The 15,318-nt window shown below is 40.1% G+C and overlaps 1 protein-coding gene across 8 annotated transcripts in view; it reads right to left on the reverse strand.

The window, feature by feature from the left end:
* The window catches only part of LOC121517207 (ankyrin repeat and SAM domain-containing protein 1A-like), a 129,252-nt gene that overhangs the window by 32,716 nt on the left and 81,218 nt on the right, over positions 1 to 15,318 (reverse strand). For all 8 annotated transcript variants that reach the window (XM_041798798.1, XM_041798794.1, XM_041798797.1 and 5 more), the window contains 2 exons: positions 4,695 to 4,764; positions 2,178 to 2,290 (listed from right to left, as the gene is read on the reverse strand). In XM_041798798.1, coding sequence (XP_041654732.1) covers positions 2,178 to 2,290; positions 4,695 to 4,764 — 183 coding nt within the window. The remainder of the gene's footprint in view (positions 1 to 2,177; positions 2,291 to 4,694; positions 4,765 to 15,318) is intronic.

The following is a 15,318-nucleotide window of genomic DNA, read 5'->3' on the forward strand; positions in this document are numbered from 1 at the left end:
CCAACACTTTAACCTCCTCAATTAGCAATTGAGAGCCCCCACAAGGACATCTAAAGTCTCCGCAAGGATCACAGCATCATCAGCAAAGTCTAGATCAGTGATCTGGACATTGCCAAATGACACTCCATATTGGCTCACAGAATCAACTGGGGATAAGTCAGTGGAGCCACCACACTTCACAGCACTCTCTGTACCTGAATATAGGACAGATGTCAGCTATATGAACGTACATGGAATCCAGCAGGCATTTCACAGAGTTGAATTCTTTCCAAAAGTCAACAAGCCGCCCATTATTGAATATGGTGTATTTACTAAGCAGAAACCACCATTTTCCTTTCATGGATGAATTTCCCATGATGAAAAGCGGTTAAAGGTGGCCTTCCTGATGTTGGTAGTATTGTCAGAATGCTTTGCAAGAGGCTTGAAGTGCCAACAAAGAAGGCCACTTTAACAGCTTTTCCCCCTCATTATTTGAAATTCAACCATGATACGTAAACAGTGATTTACTGTTTTGTTCATGCTCCTTATGGAGTGCACTTTTTAATGAATAGAGTCCTCGATTCAGAATAAGAAGTAAGCAATGGAGGTGGGCGGAGCTGAGCAGCACATCTCTACTTAGCACTTTGTTATTATTTTATTGAGAACCCGCTGGCAGTCAAACTTACATACGGTGTGTTAAATTACACGCATCCAAAAACACTGTGATTTTACACTGTACTTTTGTGAATATCTTTCATGTTATTTTCATGTCTTTTATGTGAAATATGATTATGAAGCATTGGTATGGAAGAAATCAGTTTAAACATTTAATATATCCTTAACTTGAGTGCAGTATTTGGGGTGGATTAAAATGGACATGTAGCACTCTGAATGTGGCATAAATGAGTAGAGTCTTGTAAGGCTATGCAATTACTTGCAGTTTCATCATCAGCATGTAAGCATTCCCAATAAACATGCTGCAAAAGTCTGGGGTTGTTTAAATAAATAAGAAAAATATTCAATGTAAATAAGCAATGCTTATTAGTTTATTAAGTTCAACCCATTACATGGAGACCTGGTAGAATGATTTTAGCATGGCTGATGCTCAAGCTAGCTATCAGCTAGCCTAAGAGTAACTGGTGATATTTTAGTGGTGTAATATTTTTTTGGGATTCAAGGGAGAAATGTTGCATACACAATTACTTTATGCACATTGATAACAGCTGATGCATTAAGTGAATATTATATTTTTCATGTGCAGTCTTTGACGCCTGTATAGGATGAGTCTAGCTGGGCAGAGGGCATTTAACTTTAAAACAAAATCATTCATACTGTAAATAATAGGAATAGGAGATCTTAAGTGAATATTGTTAATAGCAGCTGTGACCTGTAAAATAACACTAAGCTTGAAGGCTGTCTAAAAAACACCTAGCAGACAACCCCTCTTGTGTTTTAAAGAAAAAAAAGTGTGTGATGTGCCTGATCGAGGTGAAAAGAGTTTTCATGTTGACCCGTAATGGCCACCTCATTTCCAGCCTGCCCACTGGATCAGCCTACCAGCTGGGTCCCTGCTCCTTTCCTCCATCAGTCTTCATTACTGACACGAGCAACAGCGCCAACTCACAGTGGCGTCGCACACTGTGAGCCCCATGAATGTGTCAGCTTGGCATCAGCAATCCATTGCTCACTTAGAGCTCCTCCACTCTCACTGAGCATCAGCTGCTTCTCAGGCAGCCGGCTCACTGACAGAGTCTGAGCTGAGAGAGAAACCTACACCTGATTAGACATGAAACCGACCAGTTGCACTGACATCAAAAGGGGATGTTCATGAAATATTTGAAAGAAGTGATAAAGCTGCATATTTGTCACAAGATAGAGAGGAAAAACAGTGACTGATTGCATGGTTAAAACTGATTAGAGTACTAAATCCAAACACCAGAATTCCTGGAATAACATTTTGTAGTTTCTCATAAAGTAGAGCTGTTACAGGATTTCAGCAAATTGAACTTAAGCTAATGGGATCATCTCACTGCTAATGGAGGGTGGCACCAATTGGATTAATGCACAAAGCAACAAAAATTATGTTAAGTAAGAATTAGTGGTGAAAAAAGATCATAAAGTAAGCAAGTCAAGAGTGAATAGCATTAAGGTCAATTAAAGTCACTTTGCACACAATAAAAAATAATAAAAGTACTCACCATGTAGTGCAGGTCATCGAAACCATTCAGGAGTAGTTTGCTCTCGTACTGCGGCAGCCCCACGTGCTCCAGCCAATCCCCCACAGGCTGGTCCAGCAGCCGGCCCGCGGCACCTGCCGACAGGGGAAAACGTTTGAGGAGGGAGAAACCTTTGAGGCGGTAGCAGCGGCACTCTGAGGAGGAGACGTGGCATTGCCACATCATTCTCGGCCAGCAGAGCCGAGCGCACCAGCAGCAGGACGGCGAGGGAGACAGTGTCCTGTGTGAGCAGGGCGTCAGCTCCCGCGGGGCAGCAGGGGCTGAACCACAGTCACCCAAGATGGATTCAAACACCCCTGATCTCAGGGGTAAAGGAGATAGTTCAGGGGAAGAGCTGGTTGACACCAGCTGCACAGATTCTAGCTGTGATAGTCAGTCAGAGACATCTGCAGGTTTTCAGGGAACATCTCCAGACCTAAAGCAAAAGCTTCTCTGCTCCGAGGGGTCAGAAAAGGGGGCAGCAGGTTCTAACAGGAGGCGAAATAGTCCAAGGAAGTTTGGGAGCTAAGTGCAAAGTTCTTTGGAAACTTGTAGGGGCAAACAACTTCAATGCATATTCAAAGACCAATTGATCAGCTCATAATGCAGCAGGCAGGAACCATCCTGAGAGGGTCGGTGCAAGGAATCAGCAGGACAGAAACGCCGCCACCAGCTAAGATTGATTGAATAAGAAAGCTCCAGTGACAGCTGTCAGCAGCTGAGCAGAGAGGAGTCTAACCAGTACAAGGACAAACACTCTCCTCTATTCATGTACAAACATGACTGATATATTTGAGCTCACTTCCAAAAAGAAAGTGCATATTCCTATGGATTCCTCTGCTGGGACATAGCTTTTATACAACAAGTTCTTTGGATGAGATCCATGTAACTCTTAAGGCTGCATTAGTCACAGTTAAGCATACACCATAATTCTGCACATAAGAAAGAACACATTGCCCATTTCTTTAATATAAATCTGGCAGCTCAAACGAACAGGCATTGTAAAATTGCATGCACTTTATGTGTAAAATGCACATTTTAAAGCTTTTCTGTCCAAACCAGTCCTTTTTCGGAAGACTTCCCATGTCATAAATCCCACTTTGGTCCCGTCTAAGCTTGGAAATCTGTCCAGAAATGTAGCCAAGGTTCCAATCAGCAGCTTCAAAGAGCACTTTAGTAATATCTGCCCCCCTGAATGAACTCCTCTGCAGACAATAAAGTGCTACAACTGTCCCCTGATGACTGTGGGATCCATCCAGCAGCAGCGGTAGTCCACTCTTGGCAGATCCCAGGTAGCGTCCTTCTATTGTCCTGGCTGCTCACAGTTCTGCTGCCTGCTATCCCTCTCTCCTCCTTTACTCCCTCTCTCTCCACATCGCATGCTTCTCCCTCCCTCCCTCTTTCACTGCAGGTGGCGGCTCTTTGTCAGCGCCTGCTACAGACCTCCCACCCCTCATTACTCTGAGCGCCTGCTTTAAAGCACAAGCAGCTCCTGTATATCAGCCTCGTTAGGTTTCCTTCACCCTTCTCCTCCTCACTGTGATGTATAAGTCAATCAGCTGAGAGGAGAAAAGTACAAGAGACCGCAGGCGCAGAGCCAATCAGCTGCTCTCCAGTCAACACTGCGAGGAGACAAACGCCGGACTGAATCAGAGAGGGGGATAAAAAGAAGTGATGCAGCTTCCCCCATCAACAGAGAGCCCTTTGATGATCTCCTGATGGCTTTATGGAGACGAAGCTGGAGGCATGGCGGCTGCATCACTGGGGCTCACACGTACAGTATAAAGAGAAGTGGATTCAGACTTGAGGAGATTGGGGCTCTAACTTCTTGACTGCAGTGGTCTCAGCTTTCCACAAGTCACTAAAGCAACATGAGCTCATCCTCTGACATGCATAGCGGTTAATATTTAAACAGCTCACTCCAATGCAGAGCATAACAAACAAGAAAATGAGGGAGACTGAAAACTTTGAGTAAATGCATGGTCAATCACTGCATCGTTAAAGTTTCAAGATTAAACAAGCAGGTAAACTGGAGGTGTTTGTTGAATAATGAGTTGATTTTTTATTTTTTCTATGGCACTGTTACGCTCCCTGGGCGCCATCCATCAACTCTGATGCCTGGCTTTTGAAATGTGTGGAGAATAACAGGGGGTGAGAAACAGAATGCTCAAATACAACAATACAAGAAAGAGCAAAAACTAGAACCAAAACCTGTGTTTCTGTCACTTTGGCTTTAGCTTGAAGGATAGTGCTTAACTTGGCCTGTTGCCCCAGCTATGCATAAGGTACTAAAACTAACTTCAATATTGTTGTAAAGATGTTTTCCCCTCATCTGACATATCAAACAAAAGTGCTTACATATCGGGAAAAATGGCTAAAAACATGACGCTTTCATTGCTAAGTCATGTGTTTCATTTGAACATGACATGCTTAATGTCTTCATGCTTAACTGTAGTTGATATTTAACAGCAGGAAAAAGCAGTGATGTGCAGACTCTACCTGGTGTGGCATACTGCTGATCTCTGGAGAAATCGATGCCAGCGCCAATCAGCGTCATGATCTTCTCGATCTGTGGAGAGGGGCAGAAGAAAGGGATAAGAACGTGCTGGAGCAAACAGAGTTCAGCCTCCACCTCACCAGCAGAAATGCAGAAAAATCACCCATGCTTTGAACAACAAACCCCAAATCCTTATATCAATCTGACAGAAAAAATGTTAAGTGTCTCGTCATGGAGAAGGCAGTAAGTTACAGCTGTTTTATGAAGGGGGGTGGGTCTCAAGAAAATGCAACATGGTTAATTTTATATCTCATTTATAACTGCATTATTTCACATTTATTCCTACTAGCTGTTAACTGCAGGGAGCACGGTCTCATCTGCAACTAAGATATCAAGATTAAAGTCAGCCACTCAAACAATGGCATGAAAATGTTCAACTTTTACATTAATGTGTTTTGTATATCAAAAAGCTGTTCTTTGTTAAGGTAATATATATCTAATTTATAACCCCAGTAAAATGACAGACTGTACATGTTTAATACACATAGAGCTGAGAAAAAAGCAAATACTATATCCGAAACATGCGTAACTTCCCATGTTTTCATGCAGTTACATCATGCATCACTACATAATGCATGTGTACATTGTAGGGGTGATGGCTCCAAGCAGAGTCATAAATATCCATGCACGATAATGACATACCCAGACAGAAATCTATGATTTTTTTGTACTGCCATATAAGACCTATCACATTACAGGAATATCATATACAGCTCCTCTAATATGTGCAGCAATTAGGGGCGGAAAATGAAAATGTGGTGCGTTCCCACCGAGCACAGGTTCAGTGTAGTTTGGGACAGTAAGCACTGCTCTTACATGCATTCACAGCCAAATTCCATCCAGTCACGCTCATCATGATGGGGGTTCTAGCTCCTCTAAGAGATCTGGATCATTGGGCTCAGCTCACTAATAAAAGCCAGCTGCAGAATGGCTCTGCATTTGGTAGTTTCATACCTATTCATCAAAATTAGAAGAAAAAAGACTCTGAAATGGGAGCCTGTTCCTGTTGTTCTCATAAAAGGGCCAGCTCTTAAGAACTCATCACTTGAATTGAGTTGTCATTTTCCATCTAACCAGTGCCCGAAGACGTTTTATGCCAAATAGAATGCCATTGTTCCTTTTAACAAGAAAGGTTATGACAATATAAGGCAGTGGGTCTAGTTTCATCCTTCCACCCTTTAGAATCAAATATGTACACTTGGTGCCCTGACACAATGGTGCCATAAAGGAAGGATGGTACAGATTGGTTATTTTGGTACTTTTCTCAACTTCTGACCATGGAAATGCAATCCCAAACTGAACCGGACCGCCTGGTGAAATCACAGCTAAACAGGCAGACAATCCTGCTGTCACACCTGTCAGGTACTGTCACTCCAACTCTGTCTATGTTGGGCCTTTTTTGCAAATATTTTATCAGCTACTGACTGCCTGGCCTAGATAGATCAAGCATTATCTCTAAATGTCAACTCTAAAAGCTCCTTAAGCCCCTAGACAGGCTGTATATCCCCATAAATATAATTATATAATGCAATAAAGTGCATTCAGGAGAGTCGTTTGTTTGACTCTCATCATCAGTCACACAGGAATGTTTAGCAGTAATTTGGTTTGTAATCAGAAGACAAATGTCAATCAGAGGAGCAGACATGGTAATCTACCAGTGAAGAAAGATGCAGCTATTCAACCAATTTGCTGTCAGACTGAATAAAAGTAAATTAAAGCTTTTTGGTCTTCTTAGAGGAAGAAATGAATAACCACTGAGATTATATCATTTCTAAAGGGTTTTAAGAAACCTGAAAGGATCCCGTCTACTTCTATAATGAAAGGACCCAGAAGAGGACAGAGCCAAACCCCCAAAAGCATCAGGAGATGTTTAAATGAAGGTGGACGTCTTACGCTGTCAAAGGAATTAGATCTTCGATGTTTTGTGGTGGGAGAAGTCGTCGGCTTCTGCTAAAAGAAAATTCAGGGTTTTGTTTTGACTTCTTGTGTTCTCGTGTTAACTGTGGCAGATATTCCCTATATTTAAAGAAGACCTTGGAAATCAAACCGAGTGTCGGAGCTGGAATACTAAAAAAGGCGGTGCTGATGTGTCGTTACCATATCAAAGCTCCTAAATGGATCAGCAACTGAGAAAACACTGGGGACTACAATGATTAATCAACGTTTATTTGAAAACCCCTTCCTTAGCTTATGACAGCTAAAGCTATTTTCACACTGTACTGAAGATTGGAGGAGATGTCTTAATAGGCATGACGTGACTTGCAAAAGATGCTAGGGAGATCTACATTGGAGGATGAAGCAACAGAGTCTGATATTATGATTACAGTGTTATGCCGTCATACCAATGCTATGAGGGATTTCTTCTATCTACATAATATCAGAATGAGAATATACTGATGAAAGGGAAAGAGTACAATGCAGCTTTATGAGTAAAAAAAGATTGCACAAATTGTGTAATATACATATCAATCCCAATTAGCTTAATCAGGGTGAATTTTCCCAACTATTCACTTCTGTGTTCCCACATCGGCTTCATGGCCACCAGGAACAATTCCAGGTAAGGCTGGGGGGAAAAAACCCCAACCATTTACCTTTGCATATGCAGATCATCCTAGGGTTTATGATCAACCATCTATAAATACTTTGTCTTTAAAGGCTGTTTGTTATATTTCCTATGCTATTAGAGTTTACAACCTGGAACACAAAGGTATGGCTTTACAACTGTATTTATCACTGCATCCTTCAAGACAGGCTGCAGGCCTCAGATGCCTTTGCAGACCACTTCATTGAGGTGCTGCATCTGTCAGAACAAGAATACACACTAAAACTTTCAAAATAAAATCATATAAAACTTCAAGGAAGGTTTGGGTCCTGGTAAGGGTAAGGTACCAAAAATTTAAAGTAAAAAACCTGACCTGCAAAACCTGATAACAAAACGTTTCATAATGCTAAGTAAACAGTCTGCTTACAGGAAAAAGCTCACCCTCCATGAAAATACTCTAACGCAGCTAGCGTTACTAAGGCTAAAGCTAACGAAACTACGTTACCGAAGTAGATAATACAACTATGTAGTTAATATACCTAGATCTAAAGATAAAGATGCAAACCAAGCTACATTAGCGACATAGTTATGTCGCTATGTAGCTAAATCTGTATCTAACAAAGCAAGTTTGCCACATATGCTATGCAGCTATGTGGTTAATCCAAGGCTAACAAAGCTACATTAGATACATGGGTAACACAGGTACAAAACTAATGTAGAAGAAAACTGATGGGTCAGCACTGGAAAAAGCCCTTTCAAGTTCTTTTAATTCTTGGTAAGGCGGTACAAAAGACACCACAAACATGTTTTGATAAGCAGTCTTCTTAGCGCTGCTGCTTGTTGAAACATGTTAGTTGTGTCTTTTGTAACCCCTTACTCAGAATTAAAAGAACTTTAGAGGATATTTTTGAATGCTTAGTTGTCTTGTCTTTTTCAGCCATGCACCTTAAGAAGTTGGATCCTTTGAGTGTGCTCCTATTTAGCATTGTTTTACAAAACTAACGTAGCTAAAGCTAAACTAAACAAAGCTATCAGATTATGCTGGGCTTGCTTAAGCCGGAGGTAATTATGTAATTATGTGAATGCTGGCTCGCTTTAGCTTTGTTACCTTTTCTAAAACTAACATAACTACATTGGTTAAGATAGTAATGTCAACAATGTAGCTAGTGTAGCCTTTGTTAGCTTTAGCTTAGGCTATGCTATGTTTGCTAATGCCAGGTCTGATTTAGAAGTAGCTATGTGAATGATGGCTCGCTTTAACTCTTTTAGCTTTAGCTAAAACTAACATAACTACATTCGCTTAGATAGCAATGTTAACTACGTAGCTGGCGTAGCTTTGTTAGTTTTATCTTGGGCTCAGTTTTCTTTATGAAAAGTTGCTTAGTCTGTAATGTTTGCAGTGTGGTTATCTAATGAACGCAACTGCCAGACTTTGTTTATGAGTAAGTAGAATTTCAAAAGAACGTACTCGCAAATTACATCCCTTCTGTGCTGACAGAGGTGTGTCTCACAGTAGTGGTCTGCAGTCTGAAACCAGACGGCTCTCACACCCTTTGCTTGATTTCAGAGGTAAAAGTGCAGCTACTTTTCCTTTTACACCATTTTTTGACTGAATGGAAAGCTCCACTATTGGATAGTCTGAGAGTCTCCATACACTGTGGGCAGATTAGTACAACCAGTGTGCTCCTGTTAAAAGTTATGGCTAATTCAGTATGTATATGGCAATTCCTTTCATATACACAAAATTGGTCACTTTTAATTCTGAATGTAGTACTTACTGAATCATCACATTTATCATTAATAGTGCCATAGTATGCAGTTTGGGCCAAGCAAATGTGTTTGAAATTATTTTATCATTCAAAAATCCTTGAAAATAAAAAGAAGCTAATCCATCAGCTATAGGAACCTGCAATGTGCAGAACAACATATTTCTTTACACTGCCTTTTTTAATCCTCTAATTTCAATTCAAAGAAGAACAGATATTAGATGAAGGGCAATGTCAAGATGACATTATTTTAGTTATCCATCTGCTCCATGTTACTTCCTCATACTGTTGATTAAAACTGCATATTGACCAGATGGTAGATTAGTCACAAGAGCTTGACAAATAACCCGTCTACCAGCACCACATGTTCTCTGTATCAGCCATTAAGTGAGGAAGTTGATGGTGAATTGGCAGCATTTTTGCCACCTGAGCAGAGACCTGAATGAGTCAGCAAAAACAGTTTAGAGTGTGTAAGAGTGTCTTTGCATGAGTCAGGGGTTTATTGTTCTTGAGGGATGACAAAAGTGGGTTTATAAAAACAGAAACCGACTTCACATTTTTGGGACAAGGGGAGGGAAGAATATGATTCATTACACTTTCTATGAGACACAAAAATCCCTAAAAACAGGCAGACAAAGAATGAATAGCTGGATTACAGGGACCGTTTCAGGAAAAATGGGTGAAACTGAATGGATGGTGTCTTGATTTGGGAGCTGTGTCGTTGAGGAAAAGTTTCACATTTTAGTAACCTTTTCAATTTCTTACAAGATCCCAAGATAATAAAACAACTGAGTCTAATGATGTCGCTACAACTAGCAGCCTGCTAGCTTAACACATCAACAAACAAGAAAGGGAAATGGTTAGTATGCTAGCATAAGTGGGCTCAATTTCGCCAGACATCAGATTAGTACAAATAATAACAAATTAAGTCAAACGTTTGCAGCAATAACTCATTATTTTGGCAAAAAAAAACCCACCAAAAAAACAGCACTAGCTTAAAGTGCTGTGCTATTAGCTAACTGTGGCTCGTTTCTGCATGCAACAGTAACAAAGCATAGCTTTTTGTGTATTTGTAGTCATATTTCTATCTTTCTGATTCACGGAAGTTTAGTTTTCAGTACTTTGAAGGTCTGTATTTGTTTTCTATCAAGCCTAGAGGTAAAAGTCTGTCTCTTTGTCCTTAAACCCCTTTGCTATGTTTACTAGCAACTTGCTAATTATGTCTTACTGCTGTGTGTGTGTGTGTGCTTAGCAGTTAGCTTACGCTGTTTTAAAATTTGTCTATTGAACAAGTCACCTACTTTCAGTAGTATGGACACTGAAAGTAATATGAAACAAAGACTGATTTATAGATTATTTGCAGAGTAAAGACCTTGTGTGACACAAGCAAACATGCATTTCAGATGAAAAGTTTTGGTCTAGATGTATTTGGGAGCTATAAAAGTAAGATTAAGTAACAAAATCAATTCAGCCTACTTAATGAACATGTCAGTTACTCTGTAATTTACCTAGAGGGCACTCAAACAAAGAGACATGTGAAGAGCAGACTGAAAGAGGTTTTCCTCTTTTAGCTGTCTACATGACGAACTGTTTGAGTTTCTTTAATATTTTAAAATATGCTCATCAGACTACACAAAGAGGAATTCCAGGAGTACATCCACATCTCATAATGTTGAAAGGAAACGGTAAAAAGGGTCACGTTTCCTGTAATACGGACATTTGCTAACTGTTAGCATTAACCCATTCAGTGCTTCTCCAAATGAGATCTTAATTAGGAAAATGCTTTTGTTTGGCACTTTATAAAATGATCTGCAAGACTTGCAGCTCTCTAAACTTTCCCTGTACAAAATGTGCACTACACAAATTACCACTGTGAATTTGTCAACAGGAGTAATTGTTTAGCGCTAGCATCCAGTGAGTAACATGCACCTCTTGGTGTCCAGTTAACTGGATGGAAAAGACTCTGTGATGTGAAATATATATATTTATGAATTTTCAATTAGTTAATTACAGGGGTGATAACGCAATCAAAAAATGTATGCTTAATTATAATCTGATGCCATCACACCAGGTGCTAAAGTAGCATTGCAACTTCAATTGGAGCACAAGTAAAAAATCTCTGTGCTCACTAATGTGTGCCAGGAAAAACAAATGTGTCAGAAAGTCTATGTAAGGAAGCCCTACATGGACATACTGAAAAATGATACACCTATTTTTTTGGCTTTCCTAATATGATTGGTGAGTATATGTCTCAAGATTTCTACCCATTTATTTCCTTTGTCATGGACAATAAATCTAGTTTTCCCAAATAATGAGGAAATTTCTTGAGAAATTATCAAATTTCCATGGTGTCTCAGGAGAATAGAGTAAAATAAGATCCATGCATGCATGTCCTTCTGCAATGATGTGTCTTTTGAACATGTTTGTTTTTTCCTGTCTCTTTATTCAGTCATGTTTTGTTCCATGTGGGGTCCACACTGCAACATTTTTCTGAAAAATTAAGAACCACTGATTTAAATGATAATCTTCCACAAGGTTATAAATATTCATAGCTCTATTTACATTGTAATCACAGTATAATTTCACTGTGTTACAATGAACATAACAATTTTGTTTTGGGAACAAATTGAACAAAATATTCAGTCTGAATAACAAAGTTAGTACACAATGAATGCAAGGGCTCCACATTTTCGTTTATTGAAGAGCATCTTTTACCATGCCTTTAATCTATAGTAAAATCTCATCACCTAGTTTATGTTCTCTTATTATCAGATAAATTATCCAGCCTCAGCAGGACAAAGCCAATTAGAGAGCTGTAGATGGATATCAGTATAAATCAGGGATCCAATATGTACAACCAGACACTCACGGACCTTCTGTAGCGCTGTGATAATGGGGACGAGGCATTGCTATCATCTCATAAAGAGGCCAAGGTCTACGCTGAAGGGATGATTATGGTCCAGAAGGGGACCGATGAGGAGCGGTGATCTCCATCTGACATGTAATTCAGCTGCCAAGTTATTTCTTTAGCTCTCAGGAGACGAGACATGCCTGTGTTCTTTTAACCATTAAAGTGGAGATGGTTGTATTCTGTCCTCTCACTGCAGCATCAAAAATGCTGACAATGTTGTCGTGCAATTTTGACAATGTGCAAGTTTGACTTCAGTTTTTGACACTGAACAAAAAATAGCCCTATACTAGAGCCCAGGTCTTCTGTTTTTGTTCCCGTGATATCAATGTATCAACCACATTGCAAATATGCTAAAGAATGTAGAACAAAAACACACAATACAGCCTTGCTGTCCCAGCTTTATCGTCCACTATAATGGAAAAGGGGAATACTAGCCGCTCTATGAGAATAAGAAGCAGCCACCATGAACAGCAAGTGCGATACAGTGTTGAAGCTGGGTAAATATATTCTTATCCGTGGACAGGGCCCAGTGATTTCCTCAAGGTAAAACACATTCACTACAACAGAGAGAGCCTCTGAATTTCATGGGTGAGGACTAAGAAGCTCAGTGCCATGAGAATTAATAGGAGAGGGAGAGAGAGGAATGTGTTTTTTGTGCTGCAGGATGGAATCAATACAGAGACCTGAAATGGAGAGGCATCCATTGTGTGATGAACTCGCTATGATAGAGGAGACACAATGAGGACGGGTCAGAAGTCAGCGGTGAAGGTGGAGGTCAACAGCTGAAGAGCTAGCAGCCATGGGAGACGGTTCGAGTGAGATTAAAGACACATGAGCCCATTTATCATGCTTCTCACAGCTGGGTGCTAGCTCCAGGATGACTGGCCAGAAAAACTCAACGACTACTTTACTACAATTTAAAGACAGAAAGTATTCTTTGTTTGTCTGCCTGGAGAATCCCAAACAAAACAGCTTTAAAAAGGAGGGATGTGGGAGAGCTAAAGGACGCCTGGCGGGGCTCGTTCAGGGTGAAACAAAAGGTTCCTGCAGAGAGAGCGTGCCCAGACCACCGGCTTCAAATGGGCAAGCTGGCACCGAAACAAGGCTTGGATGAAAACTATGGACAAGTGAATGGCATCAAGGGGAACACAAGCATGCCATCAGCCAAAGCAAGTGCCAACATCTCAGTGCTAAAGCGGGATAAAGCACTGTCAGCAGCTCCATCAACATTCCCCAAAGTCAAGCTTGGGTTTTAAGGACTAGTTCTCTCCAAGGCAACTTCAAAACTTTACTCCCATCCCCAAATGCCATACATCAATCATCACATCGCATTTATCACTCCATAACATCTTCAAGAAATAGCAATGTCAAGCATGGCTTTGAGGGAACAATTTCTTTGCAAACTCATCTCTGAAAAGCTTAAAATGTACATTTTTATCCAACATCTCACTACGAAGGCTGGACAAAACATTTTCAGCAGCATATTCCTGATAAAACCCAATGCTAAGTGTTGGTTTTGAGGCACAACATTCATGCCATGCAACTTCTAAATTCTGAAAACTTATCCTAATATTGAAGAAATGTGCACTTTCTAATCCAAAGTCTCAATGCCAAAGCAAAAAAAACACTACAGACAGCTCCATTAGCATCCTTCTCATAAAATTCAATGTCAAGGTCAGATTTAAAGCAGTAATGCTGCTTCTCTGCATCTTCAAATCTTAGCACAAGCCAAAGTATCATAAAAATGTTCATTTTTCATCCATCATCTCAATGCTAAAAGAGGAAAAGTACCCTAGGAAATTCCAACAAGAACTGACTAAAACAACATATTGCAAAGGCTTTAAGGAAACAATGTCCATTTCATTCAACTTCAAAACTACTTTTGGAAAAACAAAGGATGGATATACATCCAAAAACTTTCAAAATAAAACTGGATTACATTTCCAGTTAGTGTTAGTATTAGGGTTAGGGCTATGGTAGGATGGGTTAGGAGGAATGGCCTGAAAGACAGTAAAAGTTATTATTTTTATTACAAACTTTAAGCCTTTTACACCAAAGGTAATTATCCTGACCTGAAAAAAAAAGTAATTTCAAAACTCTGAATATAGCTGATGAAACAGTCTGCTTACGGAAAAAAGTTTGTCCTCCATGAAAACACACTAACGCTAAAGCTAAAGCTACACTATCTATGTTTCTCCTTCTAAAATGGCAAATAACTCATATTGCATTGCATAACTTCTGTCCTGATAGAGGTGGTACCTCACATTGGTGGTCTGCAGGGATAGGGTGTCTGAGAGCAGTGGTCTGCAGCTAGACCCTTCTGAACCAACATCTTCCCATTAAAATCTATTGTCAAGCTTTGCACACAATTGCATATTTTTCGTCCAAAATCTCAATGCTGAAAGCAGACCAGGCAACATCTGACTAAAAATAACCAATATCAAGCACAGGTCAAAAGAAACAATGTCTATTTCATGCAACTTTAAACTTCATCTCAATGCAAAAGAGCAGGGCTGAAAATTAAATTTCTTTGCAAGCTAGCTTTTAATGTTAGCCATCCTGCACAGAATAAATCAGGCTCACTTAAAACCCACTGACACACTGACCCTGTGAGGAATTAGACTGTTTCTCCCCTTTAGACTAGTCAGTTAAACATAATCCAAATTTTCCATTGCTCAAAAACACCCACATTTGGCTAGTGGCGGGTACAATTTCCCACTTTGCTCAAGAGCAACAAAACGCTGATAAAACCCTAGTCAAACTTGGGTTTTAAGGCACAATTTTGCTTTAATTCATCTTTAAAACCTTGAAGTTGCAAGTTTGTAATAAAAATGGGAAGTTTTACTCTTGTTCAGGCCATTCCTCCTTACCCATCCTACCAGTGCCCTAGCCCTTGCCCTTAACCTAACCATTCAGGGATCAAGATAAAAACCCTATTAACACCAATGTGGCAATAAACACCAACATGCCACTAGCCCTCAAAAAAATAAATGCAATACAAAACCATTTCAAAACATTCTGATTGGGCATGGGACTCACACTGGGTCTGGATCACACCCAGTGGACTGACCTAGCAGATGATGTCTAGTGTTTTGATGCTGAAACTCCCAGAGATGCCAGGGTAGACATACTGGTGACTGAGTCCTCAGATTCTAGTCTTTCATTCTCCAGTGCTGGATCAAATGTGGACACAATTAAAAAAAAAAAACATCAACAACTGACATGCTGTGCAGCTCAAATTAAAAACCATGCAAAACAATAAAACCACAATAATCAATGGACTAAATACCATACACCCTGCTTTCAATGCAGCAAACTCCCCAATGATGGATACTCATCCCACAATT

This window comes from Cheilinus undulatus, linkage group 11 (assembly GCF_018320785.1).
Source record: "Cheilinus undulatus linkage group 11, ASM1832078v1, whole genome shotgun sequence".
Lineage (NCBI taxonomy): Eukaryota > Metazoa > Chordata > Actinopteri > Labriformes > Labridae > Cheilinus > Cheilinus undulatus.